This window comes from Acanthochromis polyacanthus, chromosome 6, assembly GCF_021347895.1.
Source record: "Acanthochromis polyacanthus isolate Apoly-LR-REF ecotype Palm Island chromosome 6, KAUST_Apoly_ChrSc, whole genome shotgun sequence".
NCBI lineage: Eukaryota > Metazoa > Chordata > Actinopteri > Pomacentridae > Acanthochromis > Acanthochromis polyacanthus.
Window position 1 is genome coordinate 22,428,909 of NC_067118.1, and position 25,485 is coordinate 22,454,393.

General features: G+C 39.2%; 1 protein-coding gene across 1 annotated transcript in view; it reads left to right on the forward strand.

The window, feature by feature from the left end:
• LOC110952279 (dnaJ homolog subfamily C member 5-like) overlaps window positions 1–25,444 on the forward strand; it is a 29,897-nt gene extending 4,453 nt beyond the window's left edge. Inside the window, exons 2-5 of the mRNA XM_022195767.2 lie at window positions 16,891–17,065; window positions 18,522–18,735; window positions 19,003–19,174; window positions 21,042–25,444. Of these exons, the coding sequence (XP_022051459.1) occupies window positions 16,959–17,065; window positions 18,522–18,735; window positions 19,003–19,174; window positions 21,042–21,136 (588 nt within the window). The 5' untranslated portion in view covers window positions 16,891–16,958 and the 3' untranslated portion in view covers window positions 21,137–25,444. The remainder of the gene's footprint in view (window positions 1–16,890; window positions 17,066–18,521; window positions 18,736–19,002; window positions 19,175–21,041) is intronic.
• Window positions 25,445–25,485: the final 41 nt, after the last annotated feature.

Sequence of the window (25,485 nt, forward strand, 5' to 3'; positions counted from 1 at the left end):
CACATCTGAGATGAGGGATGCAACTGTAGATGGCTTTTATTTTCTCGTTACATCATGGAAATATTGGACATACTTTGCACATTCTCAGGCAATTAATTTGCACAGTCCTGCTCCCGTAACTATTTCCATTACTTTTTGTGATTGATAATCCCTTGATTAGACTTCATGCTAATATGACTTAGAACACTGCTTCTTGTTTGTCTCATACTTTCTGCCTGCTGACTTGCAACAGTTTTTAAATTCTGTAATTAACTGTTATGCACTACAAGACCAAGGCAAATCCCTTGTACGTAAAAACCTCTGTGGCAATAGAACCCTTGCTGCACGTCTTGAGCACGTGCTTTGCCGATGAGTGCCTTGTGAGTAATGGTTTAGTGTGAACAATTTAAGGCTTTCTCAACTTCTCTGTGATGAGAAGTTGGCGTGGCCACATCTAATTCAATGTTTATTTCTAAATACATATATAAAAGTACATTGGCTGTATTATTGTATTTTTAGCTGGAGCTGAAACAGCAAAGAAAATGTTAGAAAGCAAAGATGGTAAAAAAAAAAAAAAATTGCGAAACTATGTTTGATCACTTGAAAATCAGTAATGGCATTTTTTACACAAAACCAATCATTTCTTATTTCTATCATTTAAATCTTGTGGATTTGCTCTTCTTTTTTTCTAGGATAATAAACTGTATGGACATTGTCTATCATATAGAAACATTTCATCGATGAAACTCTTGAAGCTATTGATTATTTAACAAAATAATTAAGTAGTAGAAAGTATTTGCTATTCGCATCTGAATTAACTTTTTGTCTTGACTTTAACTATGTACGGCTAAAATGATTAAGTGGTCAATAAACGAGTCAGAGGACAGGCTATTTGTCGTGTTAAAATGGCAAAGATTTATTTACTGCAGCTTTACCAACTTATTTTCCACTGAAAGCACCTTCCAGTGCAGTGTACAGTACGTGCACGTGCAGTTTGCCGAGTGTACCTTAGCAGAATTCAGTCATTACTGTAATGTTTTCTCCTGCACTGTTAGCACTGCTCTGTCCATTGAGAAAGGCGATGCACAAACTGCTGACAGGCCGCTGATCGGACATTAGCTAATGAATTGGATGGCCTTTTTTGCATCGCAGCATCCCTGTGCCAAGATGCAGATCCCAATGGAAAAGCAGGCTATGGAGGGGTGCACGAGTGTCTCATTTGTAGAAACATGACCACTGCTCAGAACGACTGCCGTGTTGGCACTTTCTGACAGTTGTAACAGTTAGGCCTCCAGTTTTATATGAATGGCACATTATGAAATAGTTGCATGATCCTTCCTACAAGTATTAATTAAAAGGTGAACGTCTTGCAGTTTGAAGATACTTTGCTTTTGCACCAATCAGCTGCGGTTACCAAACAGACAAGGCTTATTAGTACTTCTGTATGTCCTGTTATTGAGAGCTTTAAGAAACAAATCAGTGCCATATTACCAGTTACAGCATTGTGTAGTGGGTTCATTCATTGTTATCATTTGGGGTGTCTTATAACAAACCACACCACAGTTCTCTTGAAAGAGGGCGGGGATTCCCAGCAGAGCAAGTCATATGTGCATCATCTTCAGTCAGCACAGAAGCACTCTCACATAGACAAAGCTGTAGAGAATGGTCTGACTGCACCCATTATCAGTCTGATATCAGGAAAAATCAACCCTAGATTATGCTTCTGCCTAAAACATCACAGGCATCTTGGGTGGTGGTAGTAAGCTCGAGATGCAGCACCAGGAGTCTCTGCAGAATAGTGCCGGGGAGAACTTGTGTTGGTGGAACGTTTGCACATCAGGAGAAAAGCACTGTCATTAAATTACCTTTATACTGTCGCTGAATTTCTGAAAGGAAAAAAAACAGACCTGAAACCAGGCTTCCTTGCCGCAAGGTAATAATACCATTGTTCTCAGGTAGCCACAGGAACCCAGCTAGAAAGGAAATAAGGAAATGCTGCATAATGTGTAATAAAAATGCCCTTTTATCTGCTCTCTTTGTTTAAAAAAAGGGAGAGAAAGGATAAAGTGCACCAGTAGTCTGTCTCCTGCCTTGCATGCATGTGTGTGACAGCTGTGTTTACTGTGTCAGTCGTAGCATTGAGGTCACATTACCATCTATTGATCAGGCAGGAATGGTTACGACTGCATGTGCTCATGCTGGTAACCCGATCCCAATGAATATATAGGGAGTCACACACTCGCTCAGTTAAGAATTTTGCAACTGCTTGTCTCTCTTGTTTGTATTTATATGTAAAACTTTATTTGTATTTTACAGTTATAGTAAAGATCAAGTGATTACTATTAATGTATATTTATTATTACTATTATTATTAGATGGATATAATGCATTCATTGTAAGGGAGATAATATGAAGTAACTTGGTTTCAGCACTGCTTCTGTGTTATCACCAGATTCATACAGGGAGTGTCGGCCAGAACACCACTTGAGGCCAGTTTCTCCAGATTATAAAAGAGGCACAGAGTTGGTTGTTTGCTACTTTACGTGCAGTTGTGGTTGTGTTTTTTTTCTTTCGAAGGAAATGAAATGATAAACATATCTTGATAACTTAAATCTAAATACACGATCTCACTCCAGTAATACAAGCAATAGGAACAGAAATGTAAGCAAATGCTCTGCAAGCATGAACCTATCCATAAACACCATCAATTACACATGTCGCCGCTATTTGACATATATTAACGGAGAAATTCCTGTATGGTATTTCAAAATAAGACACTCTTAATATATAAACGTGGACACGCTCTTATTTTGTGACTAGAAGTACCACTAGCTGCACGCAGCGAATATTCGGATCCCAAAAGTGCCGTAACAGTTCAAGCCAAAGAATAAATAAAGAATATGAACATGGCAATAACATTAATAACTAGACCCATCATCACACATGTCACTGAGACAATACTTACTCTTCATTCATGCACAACCAGCGTCTAATGAAGGATTTCTCTGCTGACTGCTGACCCATTCCTCTGTCACGAAAGCCTTGTTTCTTAGCCTTAAGACTAAGAAGGGTGGAGATGGTGACATGATACTTAGGAAGTGATGATGAAGATGTAGAGCAGGAAGGGAGAAGCAGGGATGTGACATTCACAGTGAAAAAGAAGAAGTGTAAGATATTAGAGAGGGTTTCAGGGAAATGTGTAGGAAGGAGAAGAACTTAACTAATAAACGTATGGAAAAAGTGTGGCAAATGTCATTATTTCTACACTTGTAGTCTACAAAATAAAATCTTGGATGACCGAAACCTTTTTAATTATCTGTTTGAATAACGTGCAACCACACTTCTATGACCTTCTGTTAGTTTGAAGCTAACTCAGAGTAAAAATGATGTCTCCCTTAGGTTCTGTCAGGTCCAATTTGCAGCATAAAAAGCGTCAACCTGCTGCCGGTGGCTTGCCAAGAGCTTTCATGTGCAGTGTGTCCTCACACATTTCGAGGAAAAAAATGTGTTGTTTACTCACCAAAGTAGGTGGCAGAGGAAACAAACAGCGTCAGCTCGAACATGTGGCCTGTTGATTGTGTTACAGCTCTCTGATAAACTGAAGGAGGGCTTTTATGTGTGTGTCTACATGCAGTGTTTGAAGAGCTGTGTTGTGTGCTACAGATGGATGTTCACTGCCCTGAAAGCAGGACACAGCTGTGGACGTGGATCCTCCACAGCTTGCATTTTGGATCTTGAATCTGCTAGTGTTTATATGCGACAATGTGAGTAATGTCCGTAAGTCGGCGCTGAGGGTTTGCAGACTGGATTGTGTACGGTGTCGAGTAGCAGTCAGAACCGAGGCCTGCGTCATTTATGTTTTGAATTTAAAATGTAGCAACATGAAAGTATTAAAATAGTTGTATGTGCAGGCATCAGGTAAATAGGTTTACTCCCTGCATGATTTGTATTCATTTAAAGCTGCTGTATTTTACTGTGGCACAATGGACAGAAAGCATCTGGTGGCTCATGTAGTCAATAAATCCGGCGAATGATCCGTGACTTCCCTGCAGGCAGCAATGAGGGAAACGCAACATTTGATAATATGTATCATCTCAGCTGTCGGTGAAAGCGCTGTGCTCACAGGCTTTGAACAGGAAAATAGATTAAAGGGCAATTTCACCTCCACACTTCTTGTTTTTTTAAGATTTAACATTTTACTAGCGTTCTTTCCTTTGTGCTTAGTCCTCCACAAGGAAAGTCACACATACAAAGTTTATTTCACTGCTTTTCAAGTTCAATGGATATGACCTGGGTTTAGGTAATATTAAGACCTACTTATGATTATTTTACTATGAATAGTATATATGATTATTTATACTATTGAATTTTTAATTTAAATGTGTTATCTAACTGTATATAATACCACAAAACAAAATGTAAATGTATTTTTTACATTAGTAAATGTCTGAAGAAGCCCAATGCACACAAACACACACACAGGCACAATCTATCAAACTAGTATAATCCTATTCTTGAATAAACATTTTCTGAAACACTTAATTAGGCAGACGACTTTAAGCCTGTATGAGGACAAAACCAATTAAAAACCTCTCCCTAATGATAAACAGACAACACTGACGGTGGTTGTGCATATTCCAGAATAGTTCTGTCTTGTGTGTTGTGTTCATGCTGCTGTGGTCTTCCATCAAAACCCTCAGTATACAGTGCCTGTTTGTTCTGTGATAATTTACTCGAACACTTTCAAGGCCTTGGGTCTTTGGGATCTGGTACCGTGACTGAGTCGGACTCTGCTGCCACAGCTATTTTCTAAAGTTGTAGAGCCACAACTGGAGCCAAAAATGACTGACATCATGACACAAAAATTCACGTAGTAATGTAATATACATTTGTTATGATGAATTTAAGCGTTTTAGAAAAAGATTTCAATGCTGAAAATGGGTCAACGTCATTGATTACGTCGACTGATGGCAGCAGGTAATATATCAACCATCATTCACCTAGATGCTGTTTATGCAGTCCACACATGTCTGATAAAAAAAGTATATTTTTTCAGATACTTTGAGTATGTGCAACAATATACCTCTCTGGATGTGTAGACAAGCCAGCAGGACGGCCACTCATCAGGCCTGTTCATGGTTTCAGTTATTCCCATGTGCTGACTGATGTGTACTTTGACAGTGAGCAGCAGATGCGCACGTTGTTGTCAAAGTACCTAATGCATGCTGCATTAGGTACTCGAAGGTTTGCTACATGTCATAATGTCCATCATATCAAACTCAGGAATACATATGGGGTTGAGGTGGTCGTTTTTAAAAGACGAGCTTCGACTTTGTGTTTTTAGCAGGATAGCACAGCTGGTTACACACTGGACTGCAGCACCATGAGATTATTCTCAAGGTGTGCTGGACCCAGTAGGGTGAACATGCTGCAGGATTTCTGCCCACTGCGTTTGGACATTGTCGAATGGAAGTCTGTTGAAAAAAAAATGCTTCCAAAGTCTGCTAGCGACTATTAGGAGACAGTTACTACACTATGAATGACAAATTATAAATGTATGGGTGATGGAGAATCTCCTCGCACAGTATCTCTTTGTTTGTGTTTTATTTATTTTGTTTGCTTCCTGCTGCATGGAATGTTGACATGTATTCAATGCATGCTGTCAAAATTTGACTGTCAGACAAGTGAGGATGTGAATCATTATTTTCAACCAGAGCTTTGTGGATAAAATAAAATGAAAAAAACTGGATGCAGAAGTTTGTAAGTTCGGCTTTTAGCCTAGAGTTTAAATGACAGGCCTTTGATCCGGGCAGCCATATGCCCAGCTAACCATGTGATTCCATCAGTTCAACTACGGTAAATCTAAATGTTTTTACCCCAAAAGATCTTCATATGATGTTTTTGTGGCCATATCGCCCACCCCTAAAGCGGTAGATGCTGCATCTCCTTGTTATCACGTACACAATCAGGAAAGGCACAGCTGTTGATACTATTAACAACAAATGAATCCCATTTTGAAAGTTATTGTGCATGCTACCTTACTGTCATGACTTATGTGAGCTTGAGCCTTCTTTTAACCAAATTGCTGGTCTTGTATTCTATGATCTCCATTTTGTGATTTATTTTTTCTATTTGTTTTTTTTTTTGGTATTGTCATCCATTTTGACTTTATTTCACACCGTGCACATTTACAGTGACTGTGTTAAAGAAAGGGTTATTGGATAATATTGAGCTTTGCTCAGGTGTTCAGTGAACCTTCATTCGATCAACAGAGGATAAATATCAAACAGCAAGTCCGGAATCGTATATCAAGAGTAGGACTTGAGAGATTTTGCTTGTTTACCTGAAGTACACGGCAGCAAGAGTGGGAATTATGTTGATCAAATATTTGGGTAGCTGAATCATGACACACTCTTTGATAACTCTAATTCTGATTAAATATTTCATACAGAACTATTAAAGTATATGCTATGCCAACAAAACGGCCAGATTAATAGTCACATAGAGGTCTTCGTTTCGAGTTTATTTTCGTAAGCAAGGCTCCAGACTAACTTTGACTGGTAGCACCAGTGAGACCAACTTTTGCATTTGGTTGCAACTCCCACCTTGTCACAGGCAAAACACAGCACTTGCTGAACTTTTTCTTAGTGACAGACACTACAAACCAAAGTTCCCTAAATGCCCCACATTGCAAAGAACCAGACAGTAAAATAAAATGAGATAACATCTAAGATAAACAGGAGATAATACAGAATAAAACACTAAAACTAAATAAAGCTAGAAGTAAACTTCACATAAAAGAAAGTCATAAAAGATCAAAGACGGCATCACATAAAAGCACTTCTATAAAAGTGAGTTTTTAAAAGTGACTTAAAGGAAGCTACAGACTCCACACGCCTTATCTCCTCTGGCAGGGCGTTCCAAAGTCGAGGAGCTCTGATGGAGAAAGCTCTGTCACAAGCTGCTTGGTAGCTGCGATGCTCAGACAGATGTGTGATGAAAAGTGACCTTGAAAAGATTAAACAAGGGCTTTCTAATGTCAGATTTATCCCAGATAAAACCGAGTGATTTTTTTCTACATGCATTCTTTTCTAGGAGTTAAATAAACAGCGCTTATAGGTGCGGTCCGCATTTTGTGAGAAGACGATACACACATGAGAAGGTCGCAAATGCAACCATTTTGGTCACAGTCTGGAGCCCTGACAAGACTCATGATATGAACACCAGAGTGACATATTTTTACTCCTCTTGACTTTTCAATATGATCCTGAGACATAACTTCTTCACATTGTCACTGTCTTGTCAGAACCATTTGTAGGTGTCACAAATTTTCCCACAGAAAGTGACACATGATGACTTTAAAGTGAAGACGTTCAAACTGTCCTGTGGTCACCACAAAGCAGAGAGATAGACTGTGTGTGTGTGTGGAAAATGGAGTGGAAATACATGCAAAAACACATGCAGTTGCAGGTAGGGGTGTAACGGTACACTAAAATGTAATTTTGGTTCGGTTCAGTTTCCTAGAGTATTCGGTTCGGTTAATTTTCGGTACAAAAAAGGCAGAAAAAGAAGTGAATAAAAATGTAGTCCCGTGGCAATAAAAACTCCAATGCCATGTGTTATTGCTTTGGCCCGGTCAGAGTCACGTGTTAGAGGTTGTTTAAAAGCAGACGTTATCGGTGTTTGCACCAAGCTGGTTTTCTTTCTTGTTGATGTAACATTTACTGTCAGGTGATGCCGTTTTAAGTGCGTTAACATATTAGACGTGTTTCCTGTAGCATACCCGATCTCCGTGGAACAGTGCCGACACACAACTTTGGTTTTATCCACTTGTCTTTGTCCATTGGTAACTGTAAAAGGAAAACCAAAATGTTCCCAAACAGGAGAGTGTAGTGAGCTGGGAGGGTCTTCCAGCTCAGGTTTGATGCCATTTAACACGCCTGCTAGCAACGCCTCCACTTCTTCAAGAAGTGGAAGAAGTGGTGTTCGACCAAGAAGTGGTGTCCGACACTCTAAAGCGTCCGTGTGAAAACACGTTAAGGACTTTAGTTCCCGACAGAGCGCTTAGATCACTCTAGTCATAAATTTGAAGAGAAAATAATATGAAATATGAACCGAAACGGTGCGCTAGTGGACCGAACCGAACATGCCGTACCGAAACGGTTGAATACAACCACGTGAACCGTTACACCCCTAGTTGCAGGTTAACAACTTATAAAAGTGCATTTATGTTTTGCAGATTGAGGCCGAGAGGGATTTTAATAATAAAATACTAAAGACAGCTTGATATTGCAGAAAGAGTCCCAGTAGAGGGAAGTAAATCAGCCACGTCATCTTCGTCACTTTCTGTTTTTGTCTTAAGCAAGGTTCAAAACCCCCAACTTCTCCAAAAAACACTTCTCTGCCTAAAGAAGCACTCTGGATACACTGGGAAATTCCTAGTTTGTATGGAGGATGTCATTTCACCTCATGTCGTTTATTTGTTTGCATTTCATGTCTTGATTAAGTCCTGTTAAAATTTTAAACCGTCTGTTTTTCAAATGAAAGTCGTGCATTTTGGTTTGCTTTCCTTACGGGATTCAAACCTGTTCTTCACCAAAGAAATATGTTTTTAAAACAAGGTGTAGCAACCAGCTTCTTTCCGTAGTGTACGCTGTGTCATTGCCTTAACTTTTAAAAATCTTCAAGCAGCAGTTCTTACTTCCGTCCTGAAGTTGCTTAATAATAGCGCATAACTTGCTGCATAATGTTGAACAAGTGTTTCTGTTTAACGCGCTCTTGTGCTGCTTTCATGCTGGGTTTTTTTTTCCTCTGCTTTCAAGCTTCTGAAGTGGTGAGAGCATTGATGCACGCACAGGAGTTATAAACACGCAGGCTTCTTCCTCACATTGTTGTATTTAGCGCTATTCATCAAGCAGACGTCAAGTAACAGTGAGTATACAGAAAGCGGGGTGTTTGGCAGCTGTTCAGATTTTTACAGGGAGTTTGATTAGGTTTTGTTTGTTATGAAGAAGATGTTAACATTTCACAGTTGCACAACCTTGGAAAGGGTTTGCACAGAAAGAAGTTAAGATTAGTTTGATACTCATATCATTATGTTTTTGTTTATTCCAAAGACATGCAGTAAATCCTGGTGTTCTGAGCTTCTGTTACAAACACATGGCTGATGCAGTTTATTCCATAGAAGATATCCTTAACATGTCCCTGCTTTAAATTGTGAGGACTTCTAAATCTACGCAAATGTGGCTTGAATGCAGGATCATCGTTTCTAGGGTATTTTGATTTGTTTTTTGTTTTGTTCTAAAGGGGGTCATTCTTTACATGACAGGTATTTTCAATGGTAGATTGTAGGGATGTGGTAAACAAAAGAAAATTGGCTAAAATCCCACCTACTCTTCAACCGATCGATTAGTTAAAGAGGAAAAATAAATCTCCATTGTCTCTAGATAGTAAGTAAATTGTACTCAGTGAATGATGACACTCTTTCTGCTAGCTTTATTAGCCTGAATTAATAAAGAATAAGAAAAAAAAGTTTGTTTGTGCAGCATAGTGATTTGTTTAAACCGATTTGTTTAGTTTGCACTGAAATGATAACCACAGACTTGGAGCAGACCAGCGTGCACCTGCCTGTATTCATGTGATGTCTGAAAACAGAACTATGTCAGCTGACGACGCCAGCACAACAATTATTAAGGAATGTAACACAGACCAGTTAGCCTGCTGTCTTTAGATGATCTGCCATGTTTGTTGTTGAGTTGTGATACACAAACTGCTGTCTGCACTCCGTTCTTTGTCCATCCGCTTTAACAAAATGCAGTCACACCGACGACTTCTTTCACTTGGTGTCAGTAGGTTGAAGCCAACTTTTAGTACATGTTCCTTCAAACTCAGAAAAAGTAAGAGCCAGCAGATCTTTGTTAGGTTGGGCAAGTTCAAAGTTGTGAAAATGGCAGGGGTGTTCATGGGTAGTCTATTCCTCCAACTGCCAAAATAATGGATTAATCCTGGAAGCCTGTTAACGTATCGCTTTCCTTCTTATGTAAGTAACGCTGTTGATTGCGTGTTGGATGAGAGCCGATTGACCAACTAACCAACCAGTGCACCTAGATGCTACTGCCCTAGTAGATTAGTTTCTCATTTTGAGACCTCATATTGCTTGTGTTTCCTACCATCTGAACTTTCACAAACTTTCTTTGTCATGGGTTTTTGATTCATGTTCTAGGCGCTTCAAGGGAAGTCAGACTGCTTACAAATCAGCATTATTTGTGTAACACTCTGACAGAGTTTGATGGAAGAACATTCTCAAATGTTATTACCTCAACAACACCCCCAAACATCCTCTGGATATTGCAGCCAAAATGTTCTACCTTTTCTCTTTTTTTTGACCTTTAGTATAGAGGACAGTGGAGAGAGACAGGAAACATGGGTGGAGGAGTGGGAGAATGACATGCAGCAAATGGCTATGGGTTGGATTTGAACCCTGTTTATGGGTAACCCGCTCAACTAGTTGAGCTCCTGGGGTGCCCAGAAATGTTTGACCTTTGCCAGTGTAACATTTTATAAAAAAAAAAAAAAAAAAAAAAAGCTCAGTCATTGGAGGCCTCGATTACATCTTGAAAACTTTTTTTGAATGTCGGTTTGAGCATGATCTTCTTTTTGTTATCATGTCACACAATCTATGGCTTTGACAACACTCTCTGAACATCCTCTGAAAGTTGCAGTTAAAACAATGTGTCTTATACAACTCACTTAAATGATAAATGGTTGTTGAACATTAGTGTAAAGTGTTTTCTTTAAACCATTGTTAGAATTTGGAATTTCAGTGTAGCAGGAAAGCTACACTTAATATTAGAATGAATTTAATGTCTCTGTGTTTGGGCGCTGTTATTTGAAATTACTTAAATTGTGGAGAAAGTTTTAAAAATATGTTCTATTAAACTAAATATTTATTAGTCAGTAGAGAAAAGTAAATATAGTATAGATGACAACATAGACAACAGTGAATGTCTGAAGTGAAATAGGGTGAGCCTGAGCTGGAGCATTACATGCTCAGTGAAATTCTTTTGCTATATTAAATTCAGCAAACACAGTAAATAACTAAATGTGAGACACAGGTGTGAAAGCACATATAGAGTGTGACACTCCCACTTTAAGACACACACCATATGCTCTCACCCTCATTACACTGCGTGTTAATTCCTTCCAGTCTGTTTGTTCCTGTGAATGGCCTATTTGACTTCCAGCTCATTCACCAAGACAAAATCTCATTGGCTGCTCGGCTCAGGTAGGCAGAATCCTTTTAGTTTAGGCTTTAAACTGTCGTGGCTGGATGTGATTATTCGACACACATACTTTTCTACCATATAGACACACACACACACACACACACACACACACACACACACACACACACACACACACACATCCTGACACAGTCTCTCAGTATAATCCCTGGAGTTCTGATGAATCGCCCTCATTGGTTAATCCCAGTCAGGTGGGGGTGGATCTGTGCTGCGACTGGTTAATCCGAGGCACACTAGCAGGCGGGGTTTAGGGAGGTGTTAAATCGATGTGTTGTCAGACATGTCGAGGCATTGTAGGGTTGCCATGGCAATAGCAGCCATCTGGTGCCATATAGGATATTACAGATTTTTATGTGTAACTCACTTTTAGTCATTTATGCTTTTTGTAGCTTATATTCCGCTACATCGGTGAAGTTTACCAGTAGATTTTTGTGTGAGATATTTATGGTGGGTACTCCACATACTGTAGTCTGTCTTAATCCAAATTGTGCCTTTTTTCATACTTCAAGATTAGCCCTGTATGTTTAGGTAACTCGCCAGTGACAGTCTGCTAAATGTAACCTCCTCCCCCTCACTGCCCCAGTTAAATACACAATTAGAAAAACACCTGTCCAGTCTGAGCAATACGAAGAGCTGGGATTATCCACTAATTTGACCATTTGGAATATCAGTGTTGTTAACTGATAAGTGGAAGATTACACAACTGAAACACCTAATCTTGCTCAGTATATCTTTGCCCATATACTGACAATGTCTACATATGGACGCCATTATATACTTTGTGTTGATATTGTTTTGTTTTTCTTTGAAAAGCATCATTGAAATATTTTGTTATTTTTTCTTATCTCCAGCACTAAACTCCTAGGTAGTCTACCTGTGAGTTTCTGATGGGATTTTATGAAGCCTAAAATTTGGATTTTATCACTGTTGTATTTTTTCAGTGAAATGAGCTCAGAGGCCAAAACCAAGGCTGAAGGTGATTACTTGAGAGATCAATAAAGACAAACATGTTAAAACATAGAGTATTGTTTGTTTGTTTGTTTGTTTTTTTTAAAGTACTAGCACATCAATAAAGAAACATTTGCCAAATTTCTCATTTGAAATTAGAGCTGAACAATGAATGGATTTCAAGTCAAATTTGCAATTTGAAACAATACATTTACTAAATCACAAATGCTTTAATTCAGACAGTACACTGCGCAGCATGTCTGACCCAGCGGTTCTGCCATGTCAATGGTTTCACCAGTTTGTCTGGTCTTCCTTGTGTAACAGCCACTCTTTTAATGACTAAAGTTTGACTTTTTAAGTCAGCTGTCAACAAGTAAATGAAAGTTCAGATGTTTTTATTATCAGATAATCCGTTTCAATTATTTTTTTAGGTAAGGAAAGGAATTTTCTATTTGCAGAACCTTAAAATCTAACATTTTGTTGACTAAAGAGCTAATCAAATTAAATAATGTCTAAAATGATTGACAGATTGATTGCCAGTAAATGCAATCATTAGCTGCTGCCTTTATTCAGACAATAGAGCAAATAGAAAGGTAAGGACATGGAAAACAGAGATCCCTGACTGAAATCAAACAATGTATTTTAACCACGATACCCTAAAGCCTTTTGATAATTGCCATAGCAACACAAATTATATTTTATTACATGTGTGATGGGAACTGCTGTATGTTCTCGGTTATTTATTCAGTCTGTGAATCATAATGAGATAACTGCTCACCAGAAAGTTGCAGCTACAGTGTGTAAATGGTGTGCAGCTTATTTTCCTGTTAATTTAAGTCCTGCAGTCTGGTCCGGTCTGTCTGTGTGGCTGAATTGGCTTACCGTGGTCTCTAAGCCTGCTGACCTCTGTACACCTGCTGCCTGTCAGGGTTGTAGCTCACTTACTCCTCACTCCAAAGGTCAGGAAGTGGCTAAATTCATGAATACATAACTTTAGGTTAACATCCATTCCCCCAGTCTAAAAACATTCAACAGTCAACTCAGTTTTTGTCTAAGGTTGTCTTTTTTGGACAGCTGGGTTTACTGTTACCAAAGGGTGTGTTGTGTTCTCTGTGGTCTAGTTGAATTAACTTACCATGAATCACGCTGTACAGAAACCTGTAGAAGGTGAATTTTGCGTCGTTTTGGCACCTTCTCTAATGCTGGTAGAATCTTCACACCAGCTTTTCTAACCCTAACCCTAACCCAGAGTCATGGATCAATGGTAACTTGGATTAGGAGGTTAGCAGTTTACCACACTGTGCAAACTATACTCCTGTGCACAGTTGAACAATGCCACCAGGGACATTTCTCTTTGGTCAAGCTAATAAGTTACTAATTGCACTGAACCTTGAGCTAAGAGTTGAATCAAAGGAACACAATGAATGAAACTTTATAAAGCTTTAACCAGCTTCTTCTTATGGCTGCACTCTACCTACTAGCTTTGTTAAGATATGATAAGATAAGCCTTGATTAATCACACAGTGGGGGAATTTGCAGTGTTAGATCAGCCAAGGCAGTGCAAACATTTTGGAAATGTAGTACAAAAATGAATTCTGAATCGGCATAGAAACCTGCAACTTAACCTAGACGTGTATTAACTAGTGATCACAACACAAAAACTACAGAGGAATATAACACAGACAAGTTAGCTGCTGTTTATAGATGCTCTGCCATGTTGGTTGTTGAGTTATGCTGTAAGAAGTCACACTGACAACTTCTTTGACATGACGTCACATACTTTGGAACTGGCAACAAAAAAAACGTTCACGAAACCTAGCAGTCCATTAAGCGAGACAAGTCCAAAGATGGGACAACTTTGGTTGGCTAGGTGGTTTTGATGTGCTCCGGAGGCTACAATTAAAGTGAGAATTCTTTCAAAAACACTTTCTCATCAGTTGACTTCATACGAGTGTGACCACCTTTTGTTCAACATTTGTAGGCAAGTTGTTTAAACTTTAAATCAACTTGGACAGTTTGCCTCTTTATGTAATCCCAGACTGACTCCAGGATATTTAAATCAGGGCTTTGTGGTTTGGAGCTGACCCAGAGTAAATGTTCAGTTGGAGAAGTTAGGTTGAGTGAGTTGCACCAAAAGTGGATCAAACCTGGAAGGCTGCTGGTGTGACACTTTTGTTCTTATGGGAGTAACAACGGCAACTGTACAAGCAGTGAGCATTTCATCAGATGTGAGCATGTCAACCAACCAATCATCCAGTCCACCTAGAAACTACAGCCCTACTTTACATGCCAGCTTCCACTTATTTCAGCCAGAGTTGCTTTAATAATTCAAGCATCACCTACATCCATTTGTAACATTTAGATCTGAAAGGGTGGATATTAGAGAGGGAAGAGATTTGGTGTCCTATTTCTGAAGACAATAGAGTGAAATCTCTAAATATATCAAATCTGTATTTGAGTTTTTCAAATAGGATTTATGATAGCGTCTTGTTTTGTTGTTTTTTTCCCCGATGTACCTGTGTACTAATCCAGAAGTAAAATGATAGCGGACTTAGCAGAGCGACATGGTGAAAGGTGTAAACTGTGTGACACAAGGTGAACTCTAAATGTGGGGCACTGTCTGACATCATATATACTGTATATATATTCAAAATCTGTCTCCCATTTGACCCTCAGAGTTGTATATTCAGATTGTCAACGACTGTTTTCAAATACTTCTGCTGAAAGTGGAACATTTTTTGCTGTAGTGACCTACAGTGTTGAGTATTGAGTGATGCACCTGCAAGCAGTTGGGTCCATTAGACAACCTAAACAAATGTGATGTGGAAAAAATTACATTGTACATACAAAGAGAACTGATTGTTAGCAAAGCAGTAGACATCTTCTGTCCAACTGTTGAACTTCTGAAGTGAAAAATATTTGCATATTTATAGACTTAAGGACGCATAGTTGAACTAATTGAACCATAAATCCATATCAATACAAATGATTACTCAGAGCAAAGCATTTCATATATGCTCAAACATTCCTAGAAGGGATCTTTTTTATAATATTTTTAATTACCTTTAGTGTATGCTTTATTATGCATGCCTGTCATGGAGTATATCTTTCAACAGTATTGTGCTTTCTCTTCAATATATTTGTTGTTTGATTTTATATGAGAAGTTCCACTGAAAATGCACCAGGTTAAGTCTTTAACCCTGTGAACCCCAAAACATACCAACAGGTTTGAAAAGCACATTATCTGTAACAAAAATGAGATAAAAATCTCAACAAAATTACGTTTGTCAAAGTCAGAATCTGTTAAAACAAAGAACTGATGTGCTGTTCTATCAGCAAACTTCACCAAATCCAAACTTAAAATGGTCATATTTCAGTGATTCATTGTTCTACATGTCAAATTTAAAACTTTCATTCCTCAGTGCAATTGTTTTAGTCACCATTAGTGAATCTAAATATAGCACTTGGAAAATGTTGTAAGTGTTGATGCTGATTAAAGTAAATTACATGAGCAAAAGTGAGGGGAGAAAATGCACAGAAACTGCTTAGGGTTCATAGGATTAAGTAGAAACTGTTAGGAAATTATAGTTTAGTCCAGTAGATGTTAGGTGAACCAGTAGGTGAGACTACAGTAACTGCTGCATACCATCCTGCTTATAAATACATCAACTTTCATGTTAATGAACATATTTTAACTGCTCTGTCCTACAGTTACGACTCATTGCCATCTTGTTTACTGTCTCTTCTTGATGGGTGACTTACTGGCAACATGAGGTTCATTCAGGACACTGTTTGCAAATCTCTATCCTTTATATACCTGCCTGGCCGCCTGTGTGAACTTAGGTCACCCTGGTTTAACTTATTTATGCCTTCTCTTCCTCTACCACCCTTAACACACACAACACTAAGTTAGCAAAGAAGCCAGTCCCCATTTAGCAGGGAAGGTGTTACATTCAGTTTAGCAAAAAGTGAAATGAGTGTTGCATTTGGTCTTCATTTTTACTTCCTGTTGTACTTCAGTTGTACTTCATGGACCATCCAGTATCTGACAGGTTACAGGTCTGATTTGACATTTAGGAAGTGGATGGGACTGAAACATGAGATGTGTTTGAAATAAGAGTTGAAACAGTCAGTGGATTGATTAATCAATTTCTAGCTACTTTTCTTAAAAACAAATTAAATGTATTTTATAGCAGTCTTGTTAGTTTGTTATCCATCCATCCATCCATCCATCCATCCATCCATCCATCACATATATATGAATATACAATGCATCAATTACATGCAAAAAAGTGACGATATGTTTGAAATGTTTGAAAAAAAATGGATCAAATTCAGTCCCAACTGCCTGTATTTGTTATTACTAAAGGAGATGTTCAGTAGGTATTAAACAATAAATGTCAAAGGTGCTGAGATTCTATACATGTCTGGGTGTAGTCGACAGATTAATTTATACCTGAAATAATTACTCCCAGCTCTAACTGGAATGGTTTTATTATCTGGTCATTTTAATTTTAACCCAGCACAAAATATGTTTTCCAGCAGTAAGAGAGAATATGGGCTAGAAGCCAAATCAAAAGGGCCGATCAAAGGCTTGACCTGGGAATTGTAGTTTAACTGATCAGCGTCTTCATTCCTTGTTTGTCTTTGTGTCTGGCAGGTGAGAAGCTGAGTGAGTGAGGGAGCCAGTGAGAGAAGGAACCAGAGAGAGAGAGAGAGAGAGAGGCCATGGAGCATCAGAGACAGAGGACTCTCTCCACATCAGGAGAATCACTGTATGCCGTGCTCGGAGTCGACAAGAATGCCACATCGGAGGACATCAAGAAGTGTTACAGGTACATGTGAATGTACACATACGCAGATGAATTTCCTGCAACAGCCCCGCAGAAAGGAACTTGTTCTTTAGTAGTAATACTTTATTGTATAAACCACTAGAGGGAGTCAGAGGCATGTAGCCAGTTCTGTTTATGGCTCAACTGGATCCTGCTATGAAGAGGTTAATTGAAGCAGCTGCTTGTTCATATTCTAATGAATCGTGTTTTATTTTGTTCCTTGTCACTCTCACATTGGTTAATCTGTAATCTACAGTATTTAAGACCTCATCTATCCCTCTAAACCCCAATCATTTTTTTGAGCAACTTGTTCCATTTTTACTTACTGCAGTATATGATCCTGCACCAGTATGGAAACAGCAGAACCACAATGTAGAGACACCTTAGAAATGTACTATGTGCTGTAATGACAGTTATAATGCCATAGATCTTTTTTTTTTTTTTTTTAAAAAGGCAAAAGAATAAGTTATTATTGTATCTTCTAAAATGAATAAATCTTGGATGAGCCGCATGCCACAGAGAAAGGCAATTTGACTTGGCCTATTTACATTTTTACAAACTCTACAAACATGGTAGAAGCAGAAAAACTCTAACTTGTTGCTGCCGGAGCCTTTTATCCCAGCATTGCATGATGGGTAATGGATGATGATGTAATACGTGTGTGTGTGTGTGTGTGCGGTCATCTGTGATCGAGTCCTCGCTTCACAAACGACGTGCAGAGCGGGAAGTTAGCCGAGCTTGGTGATCTGTAGGTCTCCTTGTATCCGTACCGTGTCGATAGACTGCAAAGATTTTACTTTGTGATAAAAGTCAAAGAGCACAATGATACATCAAAGCACATTAATGTATTCAGTGCCCAACAATGTAGTTGCGGCTGAGCTACACATTGAAACTTCTGCCTCAGCTTCTATACAAAGTTTATGACTGACATCAGGGTGGAAACTTGCACATTTTGAAACAAGTTATGCTGGAATATGCTGATTTATTTTGCTGAGAAGATGATGCAAGATACATTTTGGTTATTGTGTTTTAGGGCTTTTTTTCCCACACATCTCTTATCTTCTATTTAATATTGTATTATTTTCTACAAAAGGAATGTTCTGAGCTACAGTTTGACATCACTATAATTATGTTAGGACCTACTTTCTGGTAATTGAAAACTCCTTAACGCTCATGGCATACAACCAAAGCAAAACTTTGAAGCAGACGAACACTTCATTCTACTTTGTAAAATATAAATACTAAAATAATTGGGAAATGTACATTTCTATTATTTAAAATCATCTAAATACAACATTTTACTCCGAATCTTGGATATCAGCAGTTAGTGAAAAAGCCTGAATGCATCTTTTTTTTTCTCCACTATGGAATTCAGTATTGAAACAGTTCCAGCAAATACTTTGCTACGACACTAACCACTCAGCTATGTGAACCTTCATTCCCTTTTTCTTTTTCACAGGAAACTGGCATTGAAGTTCCACCCAGATAAGAACCCAGACAACCCAGATGCAGCTGAAAGGTTTAAGGAAATCAACAACGCTCACTCCATCCTGGTCGATGACACCAAGAAGAACATCTATGACAAATACGGCTCACTGGGGCTCTATGTGGCAGAACAGTTTGGAGAAGAGAACGTCAACACCTACTTTGTTCTGTCCAGCTGGTGGGCGAAGGTACGATGGGCAGACTGGGGTGGATGAAGCCAACACATATGTGAACTGCTTCTATTCTGGTTTTCCTTGTGGTTGATCCAGGGTGACTCCAGACCAGTGTCAAAAAAAATCTTACAACACATCCACAGAAACATGCATACTGATACATACATTTAAGATTTAGCTTTCTGTGTTGTTTCCTTTTGCAGCTGTTCTGACAAATGTCTCTTTCGCCACTCGGTCAGTTGTAAAGTTTCCCTCAGTGTCTCTCCCTTCTGTGTCCCACAGGCCTTGTTCGTCTTCTGCTGCCTGGCCACAGGCTGTTACTTCTGCTGTTGCCTGTGTTGCTGCTGTAACTGTTGCTGCGGTAAATGTAAACCTCGGCCGCCCATGGACCAGGAGCCCGAGTTTTATGTCTCACCCGAGGACCTCGAGGCCCAGATGACTGCTGATGAAAGAGGTGAGGGCAGAGAGAGGTCCCAGTTATGAATTAAAGATGTATAAATCTCACATCTTAATAGTTTTATATCTAGATTCAGAAGAGTCAATGCAAAAACAAGTACCGTATTTTCACGACTATAAGGCGCACATAAAAGTGTTAGATTTTCTTCAAATTGTGCAGCGCGCCCTATGGTGCAGTGCGTCCTGTGTGTGTTGTTGTAAGGCGGACGTAGACCAGGTGGTTTTTTCCACGCATCACCATCGCTGTTGATCTGTGACTCTGTGCGTGCCCATCTCACAGCCGATGTGAAAAAACAAGTGAAGCAAATGAACTCTGAGCTTGCTGTCAGGCCTGACAAAGGAACTCCAACTGCTGGCCATCGGTGTGAAAGTAAGGCTGCGAGCGGCGTGGGAGCGATGGATGACCGATGGAGACCACAGTTTCACTAAGAGTGGAAGGCAGCGCCGGGCGAGTTACGCCACAATTTGCCAATGGATTGTAGATGCTCGGGCTAACGTGTCTGCTGGCACTGTTGTTCGAGCTTTCGCAAAAGCCGGCATCATTTCCGAGGCGCCGCACGGCACGGAAAGTGACTCTGACAGTGAAGAAAGTGAACCTGGCATGTTTGATGGAGGTTTAGCGCAGCTGTTCAATTCAGAAACAAAGGATGAGGACTTCCATGGGTTTGATTGATGACGATTACTGGTAAAAAAAAAAAAAACATGTGAATACCAAACTCAGTTTTGCTCCCGCTCTATTTTTAAATACGCACACTTGTGTGCTTGTTTAATCCATGTGTTTTACCATGCCCGCGCCTATTGATGATTAAAAAAATGTTAGTACTTTGTAATCAATACTTAAATAAAGCACAACCAAACTCAGTTTTGCTCCCGCTCTATTTTTAAATACGCACACTTGTATGCTTGTGTGTGTGTTGTTGTTGTAAGGCCGACGTAGTAGAGGACACCATGAGAACGTTAAAGGGGGAAGTGTGGGCGTGGATTGTGTATAAAACCCTCGCCATATAATCAGGTGCGCCTTATGTGTGTGTTAAATACAGTAATGGCACACATAACTGAGACTGCGCCTTTTGGTACAGTGCGCCTTTTGGTCGTGAAAATACGGTATGTGTGTCTTTTCACACTTGAGCTTATTATTCTGGGTTAAAGCTAGCATCATCATAACCTGCCTGTAAGCTTTCTTTTGTTACTAACTACTACTTATATTGGTGATGCAGTTGTTATTTTCATCATAGATTGTCCCTCAGTCACGGACAGTGTTAAGTAAAAGTGCAAAACATCTGTGGACATGTGAGGAAATGCAATGACGTGTGTGAATGCAAAGATAATTCAGAGAATAGAAGCCATTCACCTGTACACTCCACCGTAGCTGTCAACGATAAGCACAATGATAACTGTACATGGCTTGAATTTGTCCACCATCCCCTTTGAAGTACTTGCGTCGTGCAGCGATACTCCGCTCCCAGTGCTCCTGCCACACTTGGAAAGATTCCTGGAAATTCTGTTCTGTAAGCATGTCAAGCGCCATCTGTACCACACATTTGATCTGTCTGGGTTCAAGCCGTAGACCCTCCTCTCGTCATCAGTGATATTCCTCAACATGAAGGTTGGGTCAGTTTATACAGCATTTAAAGGTTGTTCTCTGCACAAGTGCACACTTGCAAGTGGTCAAAACAAGACTTCTAGGGAGCTTCGCAAATGTAGCATGCATACAGGCAGCAGTGTATCGCTGCACAAGAAACCTAACTCAGAGGTGACAGTGGCCAAATCCGGTACAGTTTCTGCTTTATGTAAACACAGTCTCTTCTTATTGTTCTTGTAAATGGTTGTTTTGGTGATTACTAATGTGTGTGTTTTCTTCCCAGATGGCGAGCCCATCGTGATGCAGCCGTCTTCAGCCACGGAAACCACCCAGCTCACCTCTGATGCCCACCACAGCTACAAGACCGACACATACTAGAGACACACATCCAGAGCTCACACCTACAGTTCACCACACAGCGACAATATCAACAGAAAATACACACTCACACAAACACATGCAACAGGCTCTACCACAATCACAGGACTGATGCATATGCTGCACACTTTCACATTTTTAACACGGTTCATCTGTTTCGTTCGCCATCCACATGCAGAAACAAAAATAAAAGCACAGCCCTGCAAAAACTACTGACCGTCACTCTGACAGTTAGAATGAGCTCAGCCCGGGTGTTTCTCTCTTTTTCAAATTGAGGTAAATGAGGGGAGAAGGAGGGACGAAACCTGGAGGAGAATGCCAAAAACACAAGCACTGAATTTAAGGTTTAAGTCTGGATGCTAGAATTAGACATGAGTGATCTCACAGTAATATACAGAGTGTCCCAAAAAGCTTAACATCTTTTTGCAGGCCAATAATTTTGGCAATTCTTGTTGAAATAACCTCAAATTTTCACAGAATGTATAGAAACAGATCAAGATTTTATATTTGATGTTTTATTTTGCTTCTTGGAATATGCTGATGTTGATGATGGTCTACCAGATCCTTTAGCCCTGCATAAGCAGCCTTCCTCTTTAATTTTTTTGCACCAAGTCCAAATTTGTTTGCTAGTTGGTGAAGTTATTCCAAATTTTGCATTGAAGGCATGCTGCACAGTCTTGGGTGACTGTGTGCGAGCATATTCCAAGACGCAAAATGACTCCTCTCTGGGAGTGACCGGCATGGCCCACCCTGAAAACCGAACAAAAATAAAACATTACATATAAAATCTTGATGTGTTTCTGTACATTCTTTGAAAATTTGAGGTTATTTCAACAAGAATTGCCCAAATTATTGGCCTGCGAAATGATGTCAAATTTTTGGGGATTCCCCGTACACTGTAAAAGTGAACATTACTGTTTTGTGTCCCTGTTTGCTGTCAGGAATGTAGGCAGCAAATAGGGACACAAACGGTAGTGACCATGTCCAAGCATGCAGACAGGCTTGCTAAATGCAGTCCTGAAATACAAAAGTGAAAAAACAGCACAACTGATAACAAGTATCTTTCTACAAGTTTGAGGAATGCATCTAAACTGAGGGAAACTAAGCGACCACAGATGAAACAAGACTAACACTACTTGAATATTTTGTTCACGTGAAACAAACTCTATCACTCACAGGTGAGGCATAAAATGTCGTTCCCACTCATTACATTTAGTAAAACCTTATTCAGACATGGGATGTGCAACATTACTGCTTCATCAGTCTGTTAAAGTGACGACATTCTGTCAGTTGGAAGCAAGAAATTGAACTTTAGCTCTTGTTAATGTTTCATTAAAACCCAGATTACATTCACTGCTGGTGAGTCTCATTAATATGGTTGCGCTACAGTCTTTATTGTAGTAAACTTATATTTTTATGGACATTTTAGCTTGTAATGGATGTGAAACTCAGAATTTGGCACCGTTAAACTGATATTTAAATGCTACTAGGTCAGACTTAGTATAACTGCCATCGAGACAGAAAAATTACCAGGATGCTTGTTTTTGCATGAAGACGCTGTCAGATCAACAGCAGGTTAAACCTCTCCTATTGTACACTCTTTCTTGTGATCATGAGCACAATCCTGTGAAAACTAAAATGTTAAGAGGAGGTTGTTTTTGCTTTGTTGTTGCATAATTTTTAAACTTAAGGATGTACTTCAGAAGCAATATTGTGTACGTTTCCATTTTTGTTGTAGCTGCACAGTCCAGTTTTTTTCTTTTCTACAGTTTGCACAGACCATCCAGCCGTAGCCCAACCTTTATGATGCGTTCTGCATGTATGCGTTGAAGATATCGCTGCCAAATATTCAAATACACAAAGCAGACATCCTGTGTGGCCCAAAGACCAAAGGATGATTTTTTTTTTTTTTTTTTAGTGGCTGAATCATAATCAACTCTTATTCTAGTCAATACTACTTTGCGTAATGCGCTGGAAAGTTTGGATGGAGCTGTTATTTATCAAATGATCTCACAAATCTGTGCCATTCCTCTGGATAGGCTTTCAAATCTGCAGATGGGTTTTAGGGTTTGGAGGGTTAAAAAAAATCCAGATTTTTTTTATTTGTGAAGTTTTTATCTGCTGGTAAAGACATTTTCCGTTAAGCTTGCTAGGAAAGACTTCCCTCTCAGCTCTGTTCTGGCTGGAAGTAGGTCAGTGATCCTGTGTGACTTTTCAGTGAGGAGTTGATAGGACTGGGTGGGGTGGGGGTGTTTATTTGTCCTCAATACCCTCATGAACATTAGAAGAGCCCCGCTCAGTGAGGAGCTTTTAAACAGGTGCCGCTCTGACTCGCTTCTTTTTAAAAACCAGACAGAATAATTAAATCAGTTCAAGATGTGAGCTGATGATTGTTGGTAAATGCGGCACCCGGAATGTTGTGTTCCATGATCAGCCATACATGAGGTCAGATGTAAAAGAAATGCGTTCTAATTCTACCGTGTTCCTCGTGGGAACACTGGAAACACTGCAGCTGCTGGGAGTGAATCTGAACCAGCTTTGGCACGCGTCATCACGACTGAACAAATAGCTGGAAACCGTCACCAGCCAGCAGACCAGCAACAGTGCTAACTGTATCTGTTGTGCTTCCCAGCTGCATCGCTAACCTGTCTTCTACTTATCTATTAGTCATATTAGTCCCTGAAACAGCTGCAAAAGTTTCTCTCTGATTTGTTTTAATTCTCCTCCTCTTCCATCGCTTCTTCTCTCCTCCACTTCTTTTTTTTTTTTTTCTTTACGTTCAACCTCAAATCACTTTTTCTACCACATTTGAAGGGTTCGACTCCCTGGTTCGCACTGAAAGAGTCCAGTGTTATTAGTAGACTTTACCTACATATTTACATACATACACACTGATTGAGTCCCTTTTTTGTTTGTTTTTAGTTTTCATTTTTGTTTTGTGAGAAGGTAAAAAAAATTCTGTACATGTCGTGTAAAGTGTAAATTTAGATTTCCCTGTATTAACTTTTTTTTGGTTTTGTTTTCCTCTATCTGTCTCTAGATTTGCTTTTCATTGTTTCTGTTTTTTTTTCTGATTTATGTTGTTATCGAAGGGAGGATATTGATATCCAAAGTCTTATTTGTCCACGTGGCCACAGTTTAGTAGTCATTATAGCAACTGGAGAGCATTTCACTGCAATCACACTAGTTAGCCTAAACTTTATTTTTCCTTTTTGGTAGTTCTTTATTTGTCACACAATGGTAGCAGTCCAGTAGAAGGAAAGTACAAGAACTGTGTGGTCGTTTGTGTCAGTAATTTAATTTTTGTACAAAGAAAAAACAAACAAAAAAAAGCACCTGCACTGAACCAAACAGGCTGATTCGTTCATTGTATTTTGACTGCTCAATCAAACAGGCACTCGTTATGTATTTATACATATCATGAGAAAGTGCAATAGGAGCTTATTGAGTCTCTCCCACGGCGGTCCTCCACTCCGAGACTTCCGATCAGTTTGCAAAGTTTTCAGGGAATCTGCAGGTTAATGATAAAATATCAGCTCAGTTTGAGGCCCCAAGAAGAAGAATGAAGTTATTTCCCCTCCCAGAACCAGAGAAAAGTTAATACAACTTGCGATCAAGACATTTAAGCTTCATGTTCTCCCGTCAGAGTTCAATGTTTGATTTTTGTCACATTTTAATATTCTTTGTTCAAGTTCAGATTTGGATCTTGAATGAAGGATTTCAGAAAAATATTCTTTTTAGGGCTTTTAAATGAGTTTTCATGAAACCTGCGTCTGCTCTGTTTTAACCAAACATCTCTCGACTGATTAGTTTTGTGCTTTTTGTCATTGAAATGCCACACTGTTAAATCACAAATTTGTTTATTTCTCATTTCTGACCAAACAGTGTCTGAGTGAATGCGGCGTGAAGCCTGGAATCCGTAAACGTGGAGTCGAGACTCTTTCATTATTAAACCCAAAACAATGACATTAATAACAAGAGCTGATTTATGTGTGAATATAGCGACCAGATGATGATAATATTGAAGCATTATTTTATTTATTTTATTTTTCTTATCTTTTTAATAACTGATTAACTACTAGCTGGTATGTTAAGGGGATGTATAGAATTTTAGATGTGAACCATTTTGGCATTGATGTGACAAAATGGCCGACCTGCTGTATATACTCGCAGTGGCACAGTACATAGAGACGTAGAGGATTTCTGTTTTTAGCATGGACCGATGATGTGTGCGTCTGTCAGGCAGACGTGTGGGTAAATGAAGTATCTGATGTACTGTTGTAAAATAAATGTTTCTGATGCTTCAGAGTCTTGCTTCTCACTGTGTTTCTGTGACTCCAAAGTGGAAT